We start from the raw sequence: 17,186 nt of genomic DNA on the forward strand, positions 1-17,186 counted from the left end.
CTGAGCTGCGAGGAAGGGGCTTCTATGGAACTGTCTTCCCCCTTTCTGTAAGGAAAAAAAAGACACAGAGGAAAGAAATGGGTGTTGGAGCCAAGCAGCTGTGGATCTGAGTACCTCTCTGGCATTCAACCAGCTGTGTGATCTAAGGCAAATGATGGCCTTTCTGAGCTTTTGTTTCCTTAGGTGTGCCACCCCTGCAGGGCTGTGTGAGGCTTAAACTGGAGCGAGTTTATAAAGCCCCTAGAGCAGGGTCTGACTCAGGGTACATGTTCCCCAAATGGCCTTTCTCATCCTAGGTAACTTCCAGCCATGGCTCCAACTCCCCATGGTGACCACGGGAGCTGGGAGCGAAGGAAGAGGGGGCTGGACGATGGTCTGTGCCAGACGGCAGTGGGAAGAGATCAGGCACTTGCTCCCGTGGGCATCCACCCTCTCAGCAGGCTGCAGGCACCTTGCATGCTTCCCAGACTGCTTGGCCCACCAGGTGTGTGAGGGACTTGAGGGTGGCGGAGCAGTCCCCAGGATGCGGCCCTAAATCCCTGTCCTCCCGTCACAGCCCAAAACCATCCCTGGATGAGACCCCTAGTCCTGGGGGATGGAACTGGAGACAGGGAACATCAGGGGAGGGAAAAGCAGGGAATGATAGTCCACCTCACTGGAGAACAGCTGTAATGACTGGCCACCTGGCTGTGCGCCCAGCTGTCTGCCAGGAGTTCCACCTAGGTCCCTTCACTTCTTACAACCACCCTAGGATATCGATACTGGTATTCTTGTTTTACAGACATGAAAGTTTAGACTCAGAGAGGTTAAGAAACCTGCCTAAGGCCACACAGCAGGACACTTGTCTTCCTGGTCCCTGAGCCTGCCCTCCTGACCACTGCAATCTAAGACCTCCCTAAAACCCCATGGTCCCTAAATGCCAAGTCGTTGGGGTGGGGAAAGGGAAAGACTTGGTTTTGGTGTTTTTTTTGGTTTTTCACCTCAAAGTGCCTCTGAGCCCGTCTCTGAGCCTCTGCCCATGAACTAGGGTGCATCCATCCGAGTGTGTCACCACACGAGGTACTCGGTGTTTGGGGTCATGTGTGCAGGAGCGAGCGTGGGGTGGATGTGCGACCCGCGCCTGTGTCCACAGAGGGAATCCGTGGGTGGGTCTGGTCCTGGTGTCGCCGGGACGTCCGGATGGTGTCTTCGCGCACTGGGACCCTGAGTCCACGTGCGCAGCGCGGGGCGCGCCCCCGAAGGTGCCCGCCGCCGGGGGAGGGTGGGCGTGCGCACGTGCGGCGGCGGTGGCCGCGGGCCGGGTGGCCGCGGTGCGGGCTCCGTGTCCCCCACCCTCCCGCCTCGGTGCTGATTGGCTCGGCGCCGTGACGGGCCGGCCCCCGCCCGGGGCGGCGGCGGCGGCGGGCGCGGGTGCCCGCGTGTGCGCTGGGAGCCGCGTGTGCGCCGGGGTGTGCGCCCGGCCGGGTGTGCGGAGAGCGAGGGAGCGCGCTCCCTCCCGACGCGCGGGCCGCCGCGGCCGAGCCCGAGGGTGCGCGGCGCCCCCGCCCGCCCGGCCCGGCCATGGCCCCCGCCCGGGGCCGCCTGCCCCCCGCGCTCTGGGTCGTCACGGCCGCGGCGGCGGCGGCCACCTGCGTGTCCGCGGCGCGCGGCGAAGGTGAGCGGCAGAGGCGGCGGGGCGGGGGCGGCCGAGGGGCGCGGGGCGCGGCGCGCGCTGCCTGCGGCTCAACTTCCTTTGCATCGACCCTGAGCTCCAAGGCGGCTGAGATCCCTCGGCCCGGGGGGCAGGGGTGGCACCGTGGAAGAGACCCGGGATTAAGGGACAGAGCGGTGGAGATGGGAACTCGCCAGCTTGAGGAAGAGGGACAGGTACCGGGGACTGGGGGACAGTGGGAAAGGACAGGAGACAGGACTGAGGGATGTGCAGCTGGGGACAGAAAACTGAGGGCCGGGGACAAGGGGACAGGACTGGACAGAAGACAAGAGAAGAGGTAAGGAGGAACGGGTACAGTGAGATAGGGCAAGGAAGAGGGTTGGGGACAGAGGACGTGGGGCTAGGCACTAGGGATGGAGAGACAGGAGAATGGGAGAGGAGGTTCAGAGGTCGGAAGGAAAAGGGGGTGGGGACGGCATTGAGAGACAGGAGCCAGGAGCTGAGAAACGGGACCCCGGAGAGCAGGACGGGCTTTGAGGGGAGGCGGGAAGGAGGGGCGGGGAATGAGAGTCTGGGAGAGGGGTCAGGACCCGAGGGCCACAGTCTGGCGATGGGCTGGGGAGAAGAAGCGAGGGCAGGGAAGCTCCAACTGGAGGAGAGGCCGCTTCGTGGGCAGCGGGAGCGGCTTGGGGAGGAGAGGGCTGGGGGATGGGGAGGCCACAGAGAGACTGAGGTAGGCAGGCCCCAGAGAGCAAAGTCTTGTCAGAGAAGGCTGGGATGGCAGGGTCACTCTGGGACCCCGTGTGGGAGGAAGGATTGGGGTGGGAAGGTGCACTGAGTCGTTGGGACCAAAAAGGTCTGGGAAATGACTTCTGGTGGTGGGGGCACAAGAAAAGCTGAGAGGGAGCACCCAAGCCTCCCATCCACACACCCCTTAGCTCCCTGGAGACCCCAGCTCCATCCAGCTCAGGAGGTTTCCCTGGGTCCCACTCCCCACACCCCAATCCCTGCCCTGGCCCTCCTCTGTTCCCACAGCTCTGCCCCAAGGAAGCCAGAGCGTCTCTGTGCAGGCTCCTGGGCTGATGATGTCCGGGGACAAGAGCTGGGTCCTCACCCTGCCAGGATGAACTTCCAGGTGTGAGTGAACTCCAGAGCCAGTGCTGCTCTTCCACGCCCAGACAGACCACAGATCTGCCCTTCACGCCCAGCTCACCGAGGTCCCACCCTACGCACAAGCACACACACAGGCTACTTGGGATTCACACTTGTGACTCAGACCTGTAGAGACTCACGTGTGTGGTCAGTCTCCCCACCCCACATAACATCCACAGCCACACACACAGAAATGAAGCCAGTACACATGAGCACAAACACACATGTACATGCACGTACAGATGCATGCACATGCAAATATGCAATTCTGTGTCTACATATATACATCACACCACACATGTAAGGAGCCTGTCGCTTGCATTCATGCCCATGGAAATGCATGTGCACCAACAAACACACACAGACACAGATAAAATCATAGTCTCCCGTGAGCCCAGGACCCAGCATGGAGGAGGGGCATGGCAGGGTGGCGAGAGGCGAGATGCCAGCAGAGCAGGGCCAGGTGGATGTAACAAGACGCAGGTTCCCAGGCACCGGGAGAGGTCTGGGGTTGGGGGATGCTGGGGAGTAGGAAAGGGGGCAGGGTTGGAATCTAAGAGGCTTTGGGGGCCTGGGAGCTGCGCCTGAGAAGACGGCGTTCCGAGGGTGGATGGAGGGAAATGGGCAGTTTGTTTGCCCAGCAGGCTCTGAGGAGCCCTCCATCGAGGCACTGGGAGTCGGGTGATGCACCCCCAACCCCCCGCCTCAACTCTCTTCTCTGGGGAGGAGCCATCACCCTCTGGAATCACAGGCTGGTAGCCCCAGAGCCCCTCGAAGAGGGGGCTTGGACCAGGCTCATGTGCCAAAGACAAACCATGGGTCTGGGGAGGGGACCTGTGCAGCGGGTGGGGGCCAGCAGCTGAGGAAGAGGCAGCGTCTAGAGAGAGAGGCAGGTGGGGAAGTCTGTGTCCCGGGTGAAGGGAGGCATAGCCCAAGGGCGAGAGTCCACGCCCTCTCCGATCAATGCAGCCGGGTACCCACAGCCAGGCACAGGTTACCCACGCGAGTCAGACAGCCATGGGGTGGAGACCTAGGACCTGAGTTCCATGTGGCGCATCTGGGAGTCCTCTCCAGCACTGTCCCTGGGCTGGTCTAGAACAACCAGTGCCAGCCGAGGAGACTGTTGGAACTCGGGAACGGGGGCTCTGCTCCCAGCTGGGTCTAGCAAAGGTGACAGGACCTTAGCCTGGCCAAATACCCCTATACCAGGCCACTCTCAGAGCCTTTGCTGGGGCACCATGGGCCTGGGAAGGGCCCCGCACCTGCAGAGATGCCCCCCGACCCCTGCCAGGCCCAAGGCCGCTTATTGCTCTCTGGTGCGGTTTATCCTCCACTTTGAGGTGATCTCCAAGGCATTCAGAATCCTGGCTGACATCCCCTGGCCACCCCGAATTCTCCAGCCTCACCATCATGCGCTGTGTCCTCAGGGAATGTAAATCAATTTAAGTATTAGTCTCAGCGAAATGGAATGGGGGAAGGCGACGGTGCTGGAGAAAAAAAGAAATCGCATAATGCCTTCTACAGTTCAACAGGAACGGCTTAGGAGTTATCTGTGTTTCCCAGAGCAGGAGAGGGACCCGTCTGATACCCCCAGAACAGCCCGGGCAGATAGGCCTAGGAGGGATGCCTATGGACATCTTTCAGATAAGGAAACTGAGGCAGAGGGGTTAAGCGCTTCGCTTCACTGAAGGGCCCTGGGAGACCATGGAGTCCAATCCCCCGGTTTGTAAGCGGGGAGATGGGCCCACAGGGGAGAGCTGGCTTCACAGTCCGGCAGCGCAAGAGGCAGGAGAGAGGCCCCCTGCGGTGACCAGAGGGTCTGAATTTCCAAGGGGACCCAGACCCGGGCTGGGTGGGCCTAATGCTGGCGTTCTCTTCAGCCCTGATCAAACGTCCTGTGGACTTGGGGCTTCCTTCAAGGGACACTGCGTTTTCATCCATTCAAGGGGACGTGGATGGAGAAGGTGGAGATGGAGACAGAGGAAGAGGAGGGAGGGGAGGGACAGAGAAGGGTCTGGAATGAATTGGAACAAACAGCCCTGGAATCCTATAGCCCTTCCTGAGTCCGATAGAATCGACTTTTGACTTATCTTTGGATTATCTGAGCCCCCTGGCTGGTTGATCAAGAATCAGTTGCAGATAAGGTGGGGCTTCCCTGGGGAGAGCAGGGCCTGGAGAGCGGTGTCTGCCGGCCCTGAAGTCCCCACGCTCCAGGGGGAGAATCCTAAGCCGTGGATATCCACTCGGGTGGCTCCAGGGTAGGGGCAAGTCTGGGCTGCATCCAGGCCAGGTCACGGAAGGGGCCCAGTCACCCCGAGACCTGTGTCCGGGATGCGGGGTGGGGCGAGGGGGGCCCATATGTGTCCTTCCCTCACCGTGTCCCCAAACTCGGCTTTGCTGGTCTGGGGGAAGCTGCAGTGCGGCCCCCTCCCCCTCCCACCAGCCAGCAGGAGGAGAGAGCTTGCCTGACCCAGTTTTCTCCACATTGCCTGAGAGGGAGGGAGGGAGGGAGGCGGGAAGCCTTCTCTCTGCCTCTGCCCCTGGTGTGGGGCCGGCTTGGGGAGGGGGACGTCCCTCTGCGGACATTCGCTCTGTCCCCTGATCCCAGGTGGCCCCTGGGGACCCAGGGGGAATGCAGGGAGGAGCACGGAGAACCCCTCCCTAGTTCTGCCAGCCCCACTCCAGCCGGCCTCCTCCAGGGTCCCTGACGGTGGGGTGGGGAGGGTGAGAGGCAGGAGAAAATCAGCAAATAAGAGCATCTTCACTCCAGCATTTCCTGAGGACACTTGTGCCCGTCTTTGAGGGGCAGGCTTAGAGCTATGCAAATCTCAGGCAGAAAGACACCCAGCCGCCTGCGGGAAAGTTTCAGGAGGGCTCCATCTTTAACCCCCCGTCACCTGCCCAAGCCCGCTGACTGGGGTGGTTAAAAGCCCATGGCTGTTGGCTGGGAGAGGAGGTTCATGGAAGGCAGAGTGAAAGGGAAAGCTGTGGGACTCTGGAGCCAAGAGCCTCTCATACAGCAATCACCAGCTAGCCAAAAGGAAGCAGAGAGGTGAAGGGACTTGACCAAGGACACACAGCAGTTAGAGACAGCTGAAGCCTGAGCCCTGATTTCTAAACAGCATAATGCATCTGTATCACCTTAAATGAGGGAGTGACACAAGGGACATGGAGAGAGGCGGGGGGCGAGGGACTTAGAGAAGGGAAACTAGTGTTGTTAAGGACCAGCCCTGGCTCCAGGCTTTACATACTTTCCTGACCTTCATCCCACCCTTAGGTACTATGAACCCATTTTACAGATGCGAAAATTGAGGGTCACCTGCTAATAAGTAGCTGCCTTGAGACGTGGGCCCAGGAATGTCTGACCCCCAAGATGGGCTCTTTTCCCTACCGTGTTGAGCTTGCAGGCTCTCCTTTGCAGAGGGCCTGACTTAGAGTGACTTGCCCTTTGGGCCAGTGCTCCTTTCCCGCCGTGGAGACTACCCAGAGGTTCTGCTTCTTGGGCCTGAGCATCCAGGGATGGTGATGGCCTGCAGTTGCTAAAGCAGGTGCTCCGAATGCCAGCCCTGCCACCTGTGGGGCTCTGGGCACATTCCCGGACCTCCCTGAGGTTCGGTTCTTTTATCTGTAAAATGGAGATAATAATGGCCGCCTCTCAGGTTGTTGTGCGGGGGCGCAGATGAGGCATCTCAAGCTCCCCTTGCAGATACTGGCACATAGGTGCTTACTAAGAGGCAGCTCTTACCCCCCAAGCCCCCCCACACCAGATGTGCACAGAGGACATGCTAGATGCCAGGCACCATGCTGGGGGAACAGGGTAATTATTAAGCTGGGGCCAGTCCTCCGATGGGAGGTATGACTTTGCAGCATGGACCTTGAATGCCATCATGGCTCCTACAGGAGACACGGGTCAGGTCATCATCACAAAAGCCCTGTGGGACCGAAATCGTTATTACCCCATTTTACAGAGGAGGAAGCGGAGGCTCAGGGAGGTGAGGGGACTTGCCCAGGGACACACAGCTCCTAAGTGGCACAGCTGGGATTTTGAGGCCTGCCAGCCTCGAGCCCACCTCTTAACTATCCCACTGTGCCAGCAACCAAGGATGTCTGGCACTTGGAACAGCTTGTGCTCTGGGAGTTCAGAATATTACTTTTTGGCCAAGAGGGTGAGAGGAAGGCTTCAGGGAAGAGAACTTAAACTGGGCCTTCAAGGAGAGGGGAAGAGAGAAAGGGCATTCAGGCAGAGGGACCCATGTGAGCTGTGTGCTGGGGGCTGAGTGTGGACCAGTGTAGCTGGGTCAGGCTGCGCTTGAGGAGCTGGGGAGAGGTTACAGGGGCCTGATGCCCTCTTGTCTCCTGTTTTACAGTGAATTTGCTGGACACATCGACCATCCACGGGGACTGGGGCTGGCTCACGTATCCGGCTCATGGTGTAAGTGACGGGCAGTGGGGACAATGTCATCCCCCTGTGAGCGGAGAGAGGCTGCCACTCAGAGTCTGCATGAGATCGATCAAAAGGAAGCAGAGGCCCAGAGAGGTCAAGAGACTTACCCAAGGGCACACAGCAGTTAGTGCTGCTGATCTCTTAACAGTTTAGTGCATACAGACCCTTGAGATTACAGAACCAACCCTGGCAACAGATCCCTGATTCTTCAAGTCTGAGGCCCTAGATCCAGGGATCCCCCTGGCTGCATCCTACAGATTCATGAGGTGCCAGGCCAGGACTAAAGAAGGCCAGCCAGGCCTTCCTGCCTTCTGGGTTGCTCCCTCCCTCCCAGCTGCCCTGGCCTCACCAGTCCTCCGACCTCTGGAGTCTCTGCTTGTCTGTCTCCCCAAGTGGCCAGGTTCCCAGGCCTCCATGGTGACTCTGGACTCGGCCTTCAGGTCGCTGTGGGTAATGTGCTCACAGGCCGTGCCCCCATCCTCCTGGGGAGGAGCTGCAGTGAGCAGGCTGCACTGCCCCGTCCCTCTGCGTCTCTTCTCTGAATCCTGCGGGGGCAGGGCAGTAGAGTAGGAGTGAGCCCACGAGCCTGGTGAGATCCCGGCTCTGCCCTTGACAAGCAGGTGGCCTTGGGTCACCACTTCACCTCTCTGAGTCTCAGTTTCCCCATCTATAGAAAGGGACAAGCCTGTGACGACCTCCTAGGTCTGCGGCAGGGCGAGAGCAGATGACACAGTCTTGGCACTGAGTCTGGCACAGGGTGAGCCCTCAATGAACGTAGGCTTTTATAATGATCTTTAGCATTGTTACTCACGTGTATTATCTCACACAGTTACCGTCACATGAACTTCCTCTCACCAGGGTGCTCAGAAACACACACATGCACACACACGCGTGCGCGTACACACACACGCACACATCCCTGCCACGGACGCGAGCACATGGTGCATACCTGAGTTCTGTCATGTCCACGTTCAGCTTCTATGGCTGTGAGGACAGAGGGATAATAATATTAATAATGATGATGATAATGTCACCAACAGTTAACACTTATGAAGGGCCTTTCTTGACTTTGGGTAGAGTTTTCATCTGGGCCTTTTGTGGGGGGCCTGTGGTTGGAAGTCTAGACATGGCCCCGCTCCTCTCTCTCTGGGGGTCTGGTCACCAAGCAGCAGTGAGCTGAGCCTGTTATCAACCCTCATGCACCGGGCTCCCGGGAGCTGGGGGCGGGCCACATGGCCCTGGCTCTCCAGGTCCCTGAGCCTGGAGAAAGCCCTCATCACCTGAGCCAGCACCACTGCCCGAGGACGGAGGCCGGGTGCTTGGGGTGTCCCTTTACCTCGCAGCGTGTCAGTCCCCCGCTCTGTAAAACGCTCCTTGGAGTGGCTGTCTTCCCCGCGTGAGTGTGGTGCGGAAGGCTTTGGTGCAGTGAGCTGGCCGCTGTGTCAGGGTTCCACCGGTGAGGAGATGGGTCCTGTTTTCTCCCTCACTGCATGGCGGTTGGCTGAGTTGGCATTCCCCTGAGTCCCAGCAGCTAGGAGGGCACGCCTGGGCCCTGGCTGGCTCCGGGGTGTCTTTACCCCGCCCAGAGCATCGGACTTGGTGTTTAGGGTAGTGAGGAATTGTCAGGGTTTTCGGCAGGTGGGGAGCATGGCTGGCCTCGTGTTTTGGACGCTCACACTGGCAGTGTCAGGTGGGTTTTCCTGCAGGGCGCTCTAAAGCATAGCTCAGCATTCTGGCATTGCATTCGCGAGTTAGAACAAATCAGGCAACTTCACTGAGCTCTGAGCAGGTCACAGGCGCGATCTCATCACTCCCCACAACCAATCCTTGAGGTGGGTGCAGCCGCCGCACTTCACAGGTGAGGAAGCTGAGGCTCAGCGCAGTGAGGAGTAATTTGCCCATCATCAGGCAGGTTCCAGCTGATCGCAAGCCGGGACTTAAACTTGGGTCTCTCTGAGCCCAGAGCCTGTGGTGAGTCCCTTATGCCACCTTTGAACTGCAGGCAGTAAGGCCCACTCTGTGACCGTTTCATGAGATGGGGAGGCAAGCCTGCACTCTCTGCTGAGCCAGGGACCACCTGCCATCGTCAGGGGGCCTGGAGACTGGGGCTTCTCGGAGAGGAGGGAAGGCTGGAATGACATACCTGATTCCCAAACTCTAGACTTTGAACCTGTGCCAGGCTAGCAGGTGAAGCCTGCAGAGTTCCACATCCAGGAGGTCTGTGGAAGGGCCTGGGAATCTTCTGTTTAATAAGCTTTCCAGGGAGCCAGGCACGGTGGCCCACACCTGTAAGTGTAGCATTTTAGGAGGCTTGCTTGCGACCAGGAGTTCGAGACCAGCCTGGGCAACATAGTGAGATGCTTTCTGTACAAAGATATTAAAATTAGTTGGGTGTGGTGGTGTGCGCTTGTGGTCCCAGCTACTCAGGAGGCTGAGGTAGGAGGATTGCTTGAGCCTGGGAGGTGGAGGCTCCAGCCTGGGTGACAGACAGAGATCTTGTCTCAAAAAATAAAAATAAAAAATAATCAGCTTTCCAGGTGATTCTCCTGCCCAGCTGGGAGGGAGAACCTCTGGAGATAGTCCTTGAGGTTCTATCCATCCCTCTGACTCTGGAGTCCATTCAGTAGCTTGAGGACAAGGGTCACCCAGGGCAGTTTCCAGCCTCAGAAAGGTTACACGATTGTCAGACAGGTGCAGAACCTGAAGGGCCAGGGCGCTGGGTCCTGAAGAACGGGGGCTCCGCCTCCTGTAGTCAGTGTGATTCAGGCAGATCACTTACTTCGTCTCCACCTCCTCATTTATAACATGAGGACAATCTTAGAACTGCTCCGTGCAGTGCCACCAGTGGGATGATACATGAAAAGGCCGTTTTACCAACGAGAAACTGAAAGCTCTCAGAGGCGAAGTAATTCTGCGAAGACGGGGAGGTCTGGCCCAGACCCTCTGCTCTTCATCAGGCTGCGTCCTTCCCTCTGCTCCCGGGAACTTCGCCTGCTCTGGCTAATTAACATGGACTAACGAATGCTGCTTTAGGTAAGCGGGCAGGTTAATTTCCATTGCACCCCCTGGAGTAGACGGAAGGAGCAGGCATTCACTACCCTATTTTACAGAAGAGAAGCCCAAGCCTCAGAGAAGGGATGTGCCTCAGCAAGCGCTGCACAGCTGGTTCACTGCATTCTGATCTGGGAGGAGGACAGAGTTGGGGGAGCAGTGTGCCAGAGTCGGTTTTTGGGCTTGAGAAGCAGCAGAGATGGGAGTGGCACCCAGCATGGGGTGGGGGTGCCCCAGGCAGAGAACAGTGCTGATTCTGCCCTTGCACCAGACCTCCCGGAGTCTGTGCCACTCTGGGCATCTGCAGCAGCTCCTGGGGTTGGCAGGGCTAGGCCAGACCATTGGCTCTGGTGGGGCAGCTGTAGTAGACTCAGATTGAGCCGATTAATTTATCCGGGTCCCTGGCAGGAAACAGACAGGGAGCAGCTGGCTGGCTCTTTGGTGCTCCATTAATTGTGACAATGACTTTAACCCCAGATGTGATGCTGTGCTGCCTGGAGCCTCTGACAGCAGAGCGGGGTGTGAAGCAGGGGTCCTTCTTGGGTTGGGGAGACTTGGAAACATAAACTCTTTCAGGTGAGGCTTGCACTTCCTGGGACCCCTTTGGAAACAGGAAATCTTCCCACATGGTCCCTGGAGGCAGGTGCGGTGGGCTGTGAAGATGCTGCCAGTTCAGTATCATATTCGGGCCATTCGTCAAGTGCCTTCCTGTGCCAGGCCTGAGCTAAGCACTTTGCAGAAAGTTTCCCACTGCATCCTCTCAAACCTAGCTGAAGTGGGGCCTGCTTGAGTCCCATTTTACAGCTGTGGGCACTGAGGATCAAGACGAGACTAGATGGAGGGGCTTGGGATGGGCAGGAAAAGACTTGAGATGCCCATGACCTTCTCTCTAGCACTTGTGGAATAAGCCCAGAACTCCACAGGTTCTCAGAGCATCTGGTCATGAAGCCCCCCTCCCCTTTAAGCAGTAGGCTCTCTCGTTCAAGGACAATTGAAGAAGGTCAAGGTGTTGCATATGTGAAGGAACCAGGACAGGGGCCCAGAGACCAACCCTTCCTCTGTCCTCGTCCTCCAGCTCCTCCTTGGAGCCCTCATGAGTCCCTGAAGTCAGCTCAACAAGGACTGCTCCTGGCCAGCTGGTGCTCAGCAACTGAGGAAGTTAGGGCTGTCCCCTTCCCTGTCTTCTGCAGACCTCCACCTTGCAAGAGGGTGCTGCTTCATTGCAGTGCCAGGTTGACAGGTAAACTACAGATGCCCACACCCAGGAGGGCTGGGGAGGGGCCTGGGAGTCTTACCCACCTGAATTCCCTTGGCTCATCACCCGGCACTGCCTGGTCTGGTGGACCCGGGGCACTTGGGACAAGGAGTGTTTGTGGTATCTTTCTTTCTTGCTTGCTTATTCTGATGAAATACACATAATGTAAAGTTTACCGTGTTAACCCTTTTTAAGTGCACAGCTCGGTGATATGTAGTGCATTCACATTGCTGTGTGGCCATCACCACTGCCACTGCCAGGACTCCTTTCATCCTGCAAAATGGAAACTCCGCACTCTTAAACAGTCACTGCCCCCTCCCTGCCAGCCCCTGGCAGCCAGTGTTCTACTTTCTGTCTCTCTAAATCTGACTAGGTACTGCATATACATGGAATCCTAATGATATTTGTTCTTTGTTTCTAGCTTATTTCATTTGGCATGTCTTTAAGGTGTATCAGAATTTCCTTCCCTTTCAAGGCTAATACTCTGTGATAGGTATATACCACATTTTGCTTATCTACTGGTTCATTGACGTACGCTTGGGTTCCTTCCACATTTTGGCTATTGTGAATAATGCCACTATGAATAGGGGTGTACAAATATCTTTTTGAGACCCTGCTTTCAATTCTTTGGGATATATACCCAGAAATGGGATTGCCAGATCATATGGTAATTCTATTTTAAACACTTTGAGAAGCTGCCATACTGTTTTCCACAGCAGCTGCACTATTTTACAGTCCCACCCGTAATGCACATGGTTCTAATTTCTCCACATCCTTGCCAACACTTATTATTATCTTTTTTTTTTTTTTTTTTTTGAGAGGGAGTCTCGCTCTGTCACCCAGGCTGGAGTACAGTGATGCGATCTTGGCTCACTGCAACCCGTCTTCCAGGTTAAAGTGATTCTCCTGCCGCAGCCTCCCGAGTAGCTGGGATTATAGGCACGCGCCACTGCATCTGGCTAATTTTTGTATTTTTAGTAGAGATGGGGTTTCTCCATGTTGGCCAGGCTGGTCTTGAACTCCTGACTTCAGGTGATCCACCTGCTTCGGCCTCCCAAGGTGCTGGGATTACAGGTGTAAGCCACCGTATCCAGCCTTATTATTATTATTTTTTATAACAGTCATCCTAATGTGTATGAAGTGGTATCTCATTGTGGTTTTGGTTTGTATTTCCCTAATGATTAGCGATGTTGAGCATCTTTTCATTTGGCCATCTGAATATTTTCTTTAGAGAAATTGTCTGTTCACGTCCTTTGCCCATTTTCTAATCAGACTGTTTCTTTTCTGTTGTTGTTGAGTTGTGGGAATTCTTTATGTATTCTGGATATTAATCCCTTATCAGCTACATGATTTGCATATAGCTTCCCCCATTTCATGGGTTACCTTTTCAGTTTGTTGAGAGTGTCTGGTTTATTTTGAAATCACTGATCCCCAGCCAGCAGGCAGCACAGAAGCAATTACACTCAACTTTCTCACATCCTGGGATTCCCTTGAGTGGGATCCAGGCCAGCCCAGGGAAACAGCAAGAAGAGCAGGGTGGAGGGAGTCTGTGGATCAGGCAGTCACTCAACAAGCAGCAGTGCAGGAGAGGCTGCTGAAGGATTTGAGGGGGGGGCAAGGCATAATCTGGTTCGTATATTAGAAAGATCCCTCTGGCAACTGATATGGGAATTGGACTTACTGACTTCACCAGGCAAGTCCTCCCACTCTAAGAAAGATAGGAGGAGCCATAGAGAAATGAGGGCAGAGCTTTGGCATCAGGCAGGCCCGATTCCCGTCCAGCCGTTGCTTGATAACGACATGAGGCTCACAGGTCAGAGCCTCTACTTCCTCATCTCAAGAGTTAGTAAATAACACTTCCCTTGAAGATTGTGGCCCTCGGCGAGATCACATCTTCAGGGGGCCTGGCATCTGGTAGCTATGACAGTCCACCAGCAGTCCAGCTCCTTTGTCTTTTTTTTCCCAGCGTCCCCAGCACAAAACACAGGGTCACTGGCAAAAGAAGGTGAGGTGCTGGCTGTGCTTCAGTGGCTGTGTTCTCTCTGCCCACAGTGGGACTCCATCAACGAGGTGGACGAGTCCTTCCAGCCCATCCACACGTACCAGGTGTGCAATGTCATGAGCCCCAACCAGAACAACTGGCTGCGCACGAGCTGGGTCCCCCGCGACGGCGCCCGGCGCGTCTATGCCGAGATCAAGTTTACCCTGCGCGACTGCAACAGCATGCCCGGCGTGCTGGGCACCTGCAAGGAGACCTTCAACCTCTACTACCTGGAGTCGGACCGCGACCTGGGGGCCAGCACACAAGAAAGCCAGTTCCTCAAAATCGACACCATTGCGGCCGACGAGAGCTTCACAGGTGCCGACCTTGGTGTGCGGCGTCTCAAGCTCAACACGGAGGTGCGCGGTGTGGGTCCCCTCAGCAAGCGCGGCTTCTACCTGGCCTTCCAGGACATCGGTGCCTGCCTGGCCATCCTCTCTCTCCGCATCTACTATAAGAAGTGCCCCGCCATGGTGCGCAATCTGGCTGCCTTCTCAGAGGCAGTGACGGGGGCTGACTCTTCCTCACTGGTGGAGGTGCGGGGCCAGTGCGTGCGGCACTCGGAGGAGCGGGACACGCCCAAGATGTACTGCAGTGCGGAGGGCGAGTGGCTGGTGCCCATCGGCAAATGTGTGTGCAGTGCCGGCTACGAGGAGCGGCGGGATGCCTGTGTGGGTGAGCGCGCCATGGCCTGGGCATGGGTCAGCCGGCAGCGGCGCTTGATCTGGGCAGGGCTGCCAGGGTGTGAGGGGGGACGTCAGAGCCCACAGGCACCTGGGTGGCCCACACAGCCCCTGGGAAGATGGATAAATCTCCAGTGTTCCTACATCAGCAAATATGCCAGGCCACCTGTGTCCGTGTGTTGGGGAAGGACGTGGAAGCAAGAAGGGGGAGGGGAGAGGGAGGGAAACAGACTTCAGCCAGGCGGTGCCTTCTGTCGGGGGTACCAGCTAAAGGCACCTGTGCAATTGGGTATGCTATGGGATTCCTACTCGGATTAGGGAACGATACCGTGGGCTAACTCAGGTCAGACATAGTTCTAAGCACTTTGCGAGTGTTAACTCATTGAATCCTGGCCACTGTGTTATGACATAGGAACTGCTATTGTCCTGGTTTTATAGATGAGGAGACTGAGACACAGAGAGGCAAAGCAACTTGCCCAAGGTCATGCAGCTGGGGATGGCAGAGCTGGGATTTCAACTCAGAAGTCTGGTTCCAGAGCTGGTGCTCAAAACCACTGAACTTCTAACCTGTAGAGTAGAGGGAAGTGGGACCCAGGCCCTGGGTGAATGAGCACAGTGAGGGGTATAAAGCCAGGGGCGCCCGGGGAGTACAGTCTGGGTTGGGCCTGTCCCTGGGGCCCTGAAAAGGCTGCTTCTGTTCAGGGGGAGCTTATCAGCGACCTGTGCTAGAAGACAGGCAAGGGCCTTGTGGAGGAAGACAGTGAGCAGAGCGCCCCTGGGCCATGACTTAGGGTGGCACCTGTACCCATAGGTGTGCTGCTGGGTTCCTGTGTCAGACCAGGAGCAGGGGATGCAGACGGGGGAGCCTAGGCCCAGGTGGCGTGAGTGTATGTATGTGTGTGTGCAAGTGTACATATGCATGTGTGGGTATGTGTGTGCATGTGTACGTGAGTGTATGTACACGTGTGTACGTGTGCACGAATGTGTATGCATGTGTGTGTGCATGTGTGCGTGAGTGTATGTATGCATGTGTGTACATTTGTGCATGAGTGTATGCATGCATGTGTGTGCACGTGTGAGTGTGTATGCATGTGTGCATGAGTGTATGTGTTCCTGTGAGCATGAGTGTACGTGTGCATGTGTGTGCATGTGTGTGCGAGTGTATGTGTGCATGTGTGCAAGTGTATCTGTGCGTGTGTGTGTCTATGTGCGTGTGTGCATATGTGCACGATGGCCCTTGAGTGTGTGCATGTGCGCGTGAGTGTATGTGCACGTGTGTGCGCATGCGCGTGAGTGTATGTATGCGTGTGTGCGTGTGCGTGTGAGTGTATGTGTGCATGTGTGCGTGTGCACGTGAGTGTGTGTGTGCATATGTGTGCAGTGTGTGCACGTATTTGTGCAGTGTGTGTGCATGTGCATGACTGTGTGCATGTGTGTGCATGTGTGTGTGTGTGCATGTGTGCATGTTTGTGTGCATGTGTGCATGAGTCTGTGTGCATGTGTGTGTGTATATGTGCGAGTGTATGTGTGCATGTGTGCGTGATTGTATGTGTGTGTGCATGTGTGCATGAGTAATGTGTGACTTTGTGCATGTGTGCACACGTGTGCATGAGTGTGCGTGTGTGCATGTGTGTGAGTGTATGCATGAATGCATGTGTGTGCATGTGTGCATCAGTGTGTATGTGTGTGCATATGTGCGTGAGTGTATGTATGCATGTGTGTGCATGTGCGCTTGAGTGTATGTGTGCATGTGTGCCTGAGTGTGTGCATGTGTGCACACGTGCGTGTGGGTGTATGTGTGCATGTGTGCATGAGTGTATGTGTGCATGTGTGCGTGTGTGTGCATGTGGGGGAGTCTGTTCAGCTGGGCACCCCAAGAGCAGGGAACACTAAGCAAGCTTGTGTGGACAAACAGCAGGTGCCCAGCTGCTCCTGGTCTTGGCCCAGCTTCTCTCTGTTGTTTTCTTTGGTCTCACCAGTGGCTGGGCACATAGTGGCTCAGCTCCTGGGGCACAGTGAAGCCTGGCTTTTGAGATCGTTGGATCTCAAAAGAGGAGACAGAGGAGGTAAAAGGGAGGGGGATGTTCCTACGCAGGGATCAGAGAGACAAGAGCCTGTCCCCAGATACCCTTAGTGACAACTGGAACAGGGCCCTTGTCAGCTGCTGGGAATATGCTCCTAGCCTTTTGCTGCTACTACACAGGCCCTGGGACCACAGTGAGAGGGATCTTTAGTCCTCATCACCCATCCCTCTGCCCCCAGCAGGCAGGCAGGAAAGGCCCCTAAGCACTAACAGGACTGGGCATGACATAGGCTGACAGCCTCAGGTAATAACAGGTGGGGATGGAATCCAGCTGGCTCCATTTAGGAGCCGCCTTGCCCAGAGATCTCTGGGGCCAGGATCTTCCCTGCAGCCACCAGGCCCTTTCCAGCCCTTCCCAGAGGCTTGATGGTTCTCTCTTTCTTTCTTTTCTTCTTTTATTTCTTTTTTCTTTCTTTTCTTTCTTTCTCCTTCCTTCCTTCCTTCCTCCCTCCCTCCCTCCCTCCCTTGCTTTTTTTTTGGAGATGGAGTTTTCACTTTTGTTGCCCAGGCCGGAAGTGCAATGGTGTGACCTCAACTCTCTGCAACCTCCGCCTCCCGGGTTCAAACAATTCTCCTGCCTCAGCCTCCCGAGTAGCTAGTATTACAGGCACCCACCACCACGCCCAACTTATTTTTGTATTTTTAGTAAAGACGGGGTTTCACCATGTTGGCCAGGCTGATCTCAAACTCCTGACCTCAAGTGATCCGCCTGCCTCGGCCTCCCAAAGCGCTGGGATTACAGGTGTGAGCCACCGCCTCCAACCCGCTATCTGGTTTTCTTAAGAAATTTTGTTTCACATCCCCAATTTCTGAGTCTTCTCCTGTC

The 17,186-nt window shown here is 56.2% G+C and overlaps 3 protein-coding genes across 11 annotated transcripts in view; all 3 read left to right on the plus strand.

Moving 5' to 3' along the window:
* C1QA (complement C1q A chain) overlaps window positions 1–17,186 on the plus strand; it is a 431,051-nt gene that overhangs the window by 353,314 nt on the left and 60,551 nt on the right. The window lies entirely within an intron of this gene.
* C1QC (complement C1q C chain) overlaps window positions 1–17,186 on the plus strand; it is a 110,206-nt gene that overhangs the window by 23,976 nt on the left and 69,044 nt on the right. The window contains exon 1 of one of the 3 annotated variants that reach the window (XM_050792701.1): window positions 3,364–3,373. The exons of the other annotated variants lie outside the window; for them this stretch is intronic. The gene's annotated coding sequence lies outside the window, so the exon portion shown is untranslated. Of the gene's footprint in view, window positions 1–3,363; window positions 3,374–17,186 lie in introns of those variants that run through there. 3 annotated transcript variants of the gene reach the window in all.
* Window positions 7,055–17,186, plus strand: part of EPHA8 (EPH receptor A8) — a 32,714-nt gene continuing 22,582 nt past the window's right edge. The window contains exons 1-2 of one of the 2 annotated variants that reach the window (XM_050790470.1): window positions 7,055–7,235; window positions 13,606–14,269. In XM_050790470.1, the coding sequence (XP_050646427.1) occupies window positions 13,672–14,269 (598 nt within the window). In that variant the 5' untranslated portion in view covers window positions 7,055–7,235; window positions 13,606–13,671. Of the gene's footprint in view, window positions 7,236–11,156; window positions 11,539–13,605; window positions 14,270–17,186 lie in introns of those variants that run through there. The other variant, XM_050790480.1, reaches the window with a different exon arrangement.

This window comes from Macaca thibetana, chromosome 1 (genome assembly GCF_024542745.1).
Source record: "Macaca thibetana thibetana isolate TM-01 chromosome 1, ASM2454274v1, whole genome shotgun sequence".
Lineage (NCBI taxonomy): Eukaryota > Metazoa > Chordata > Mammalia > Primates > Cercopithecidae > Macaca > Macaca thibetana.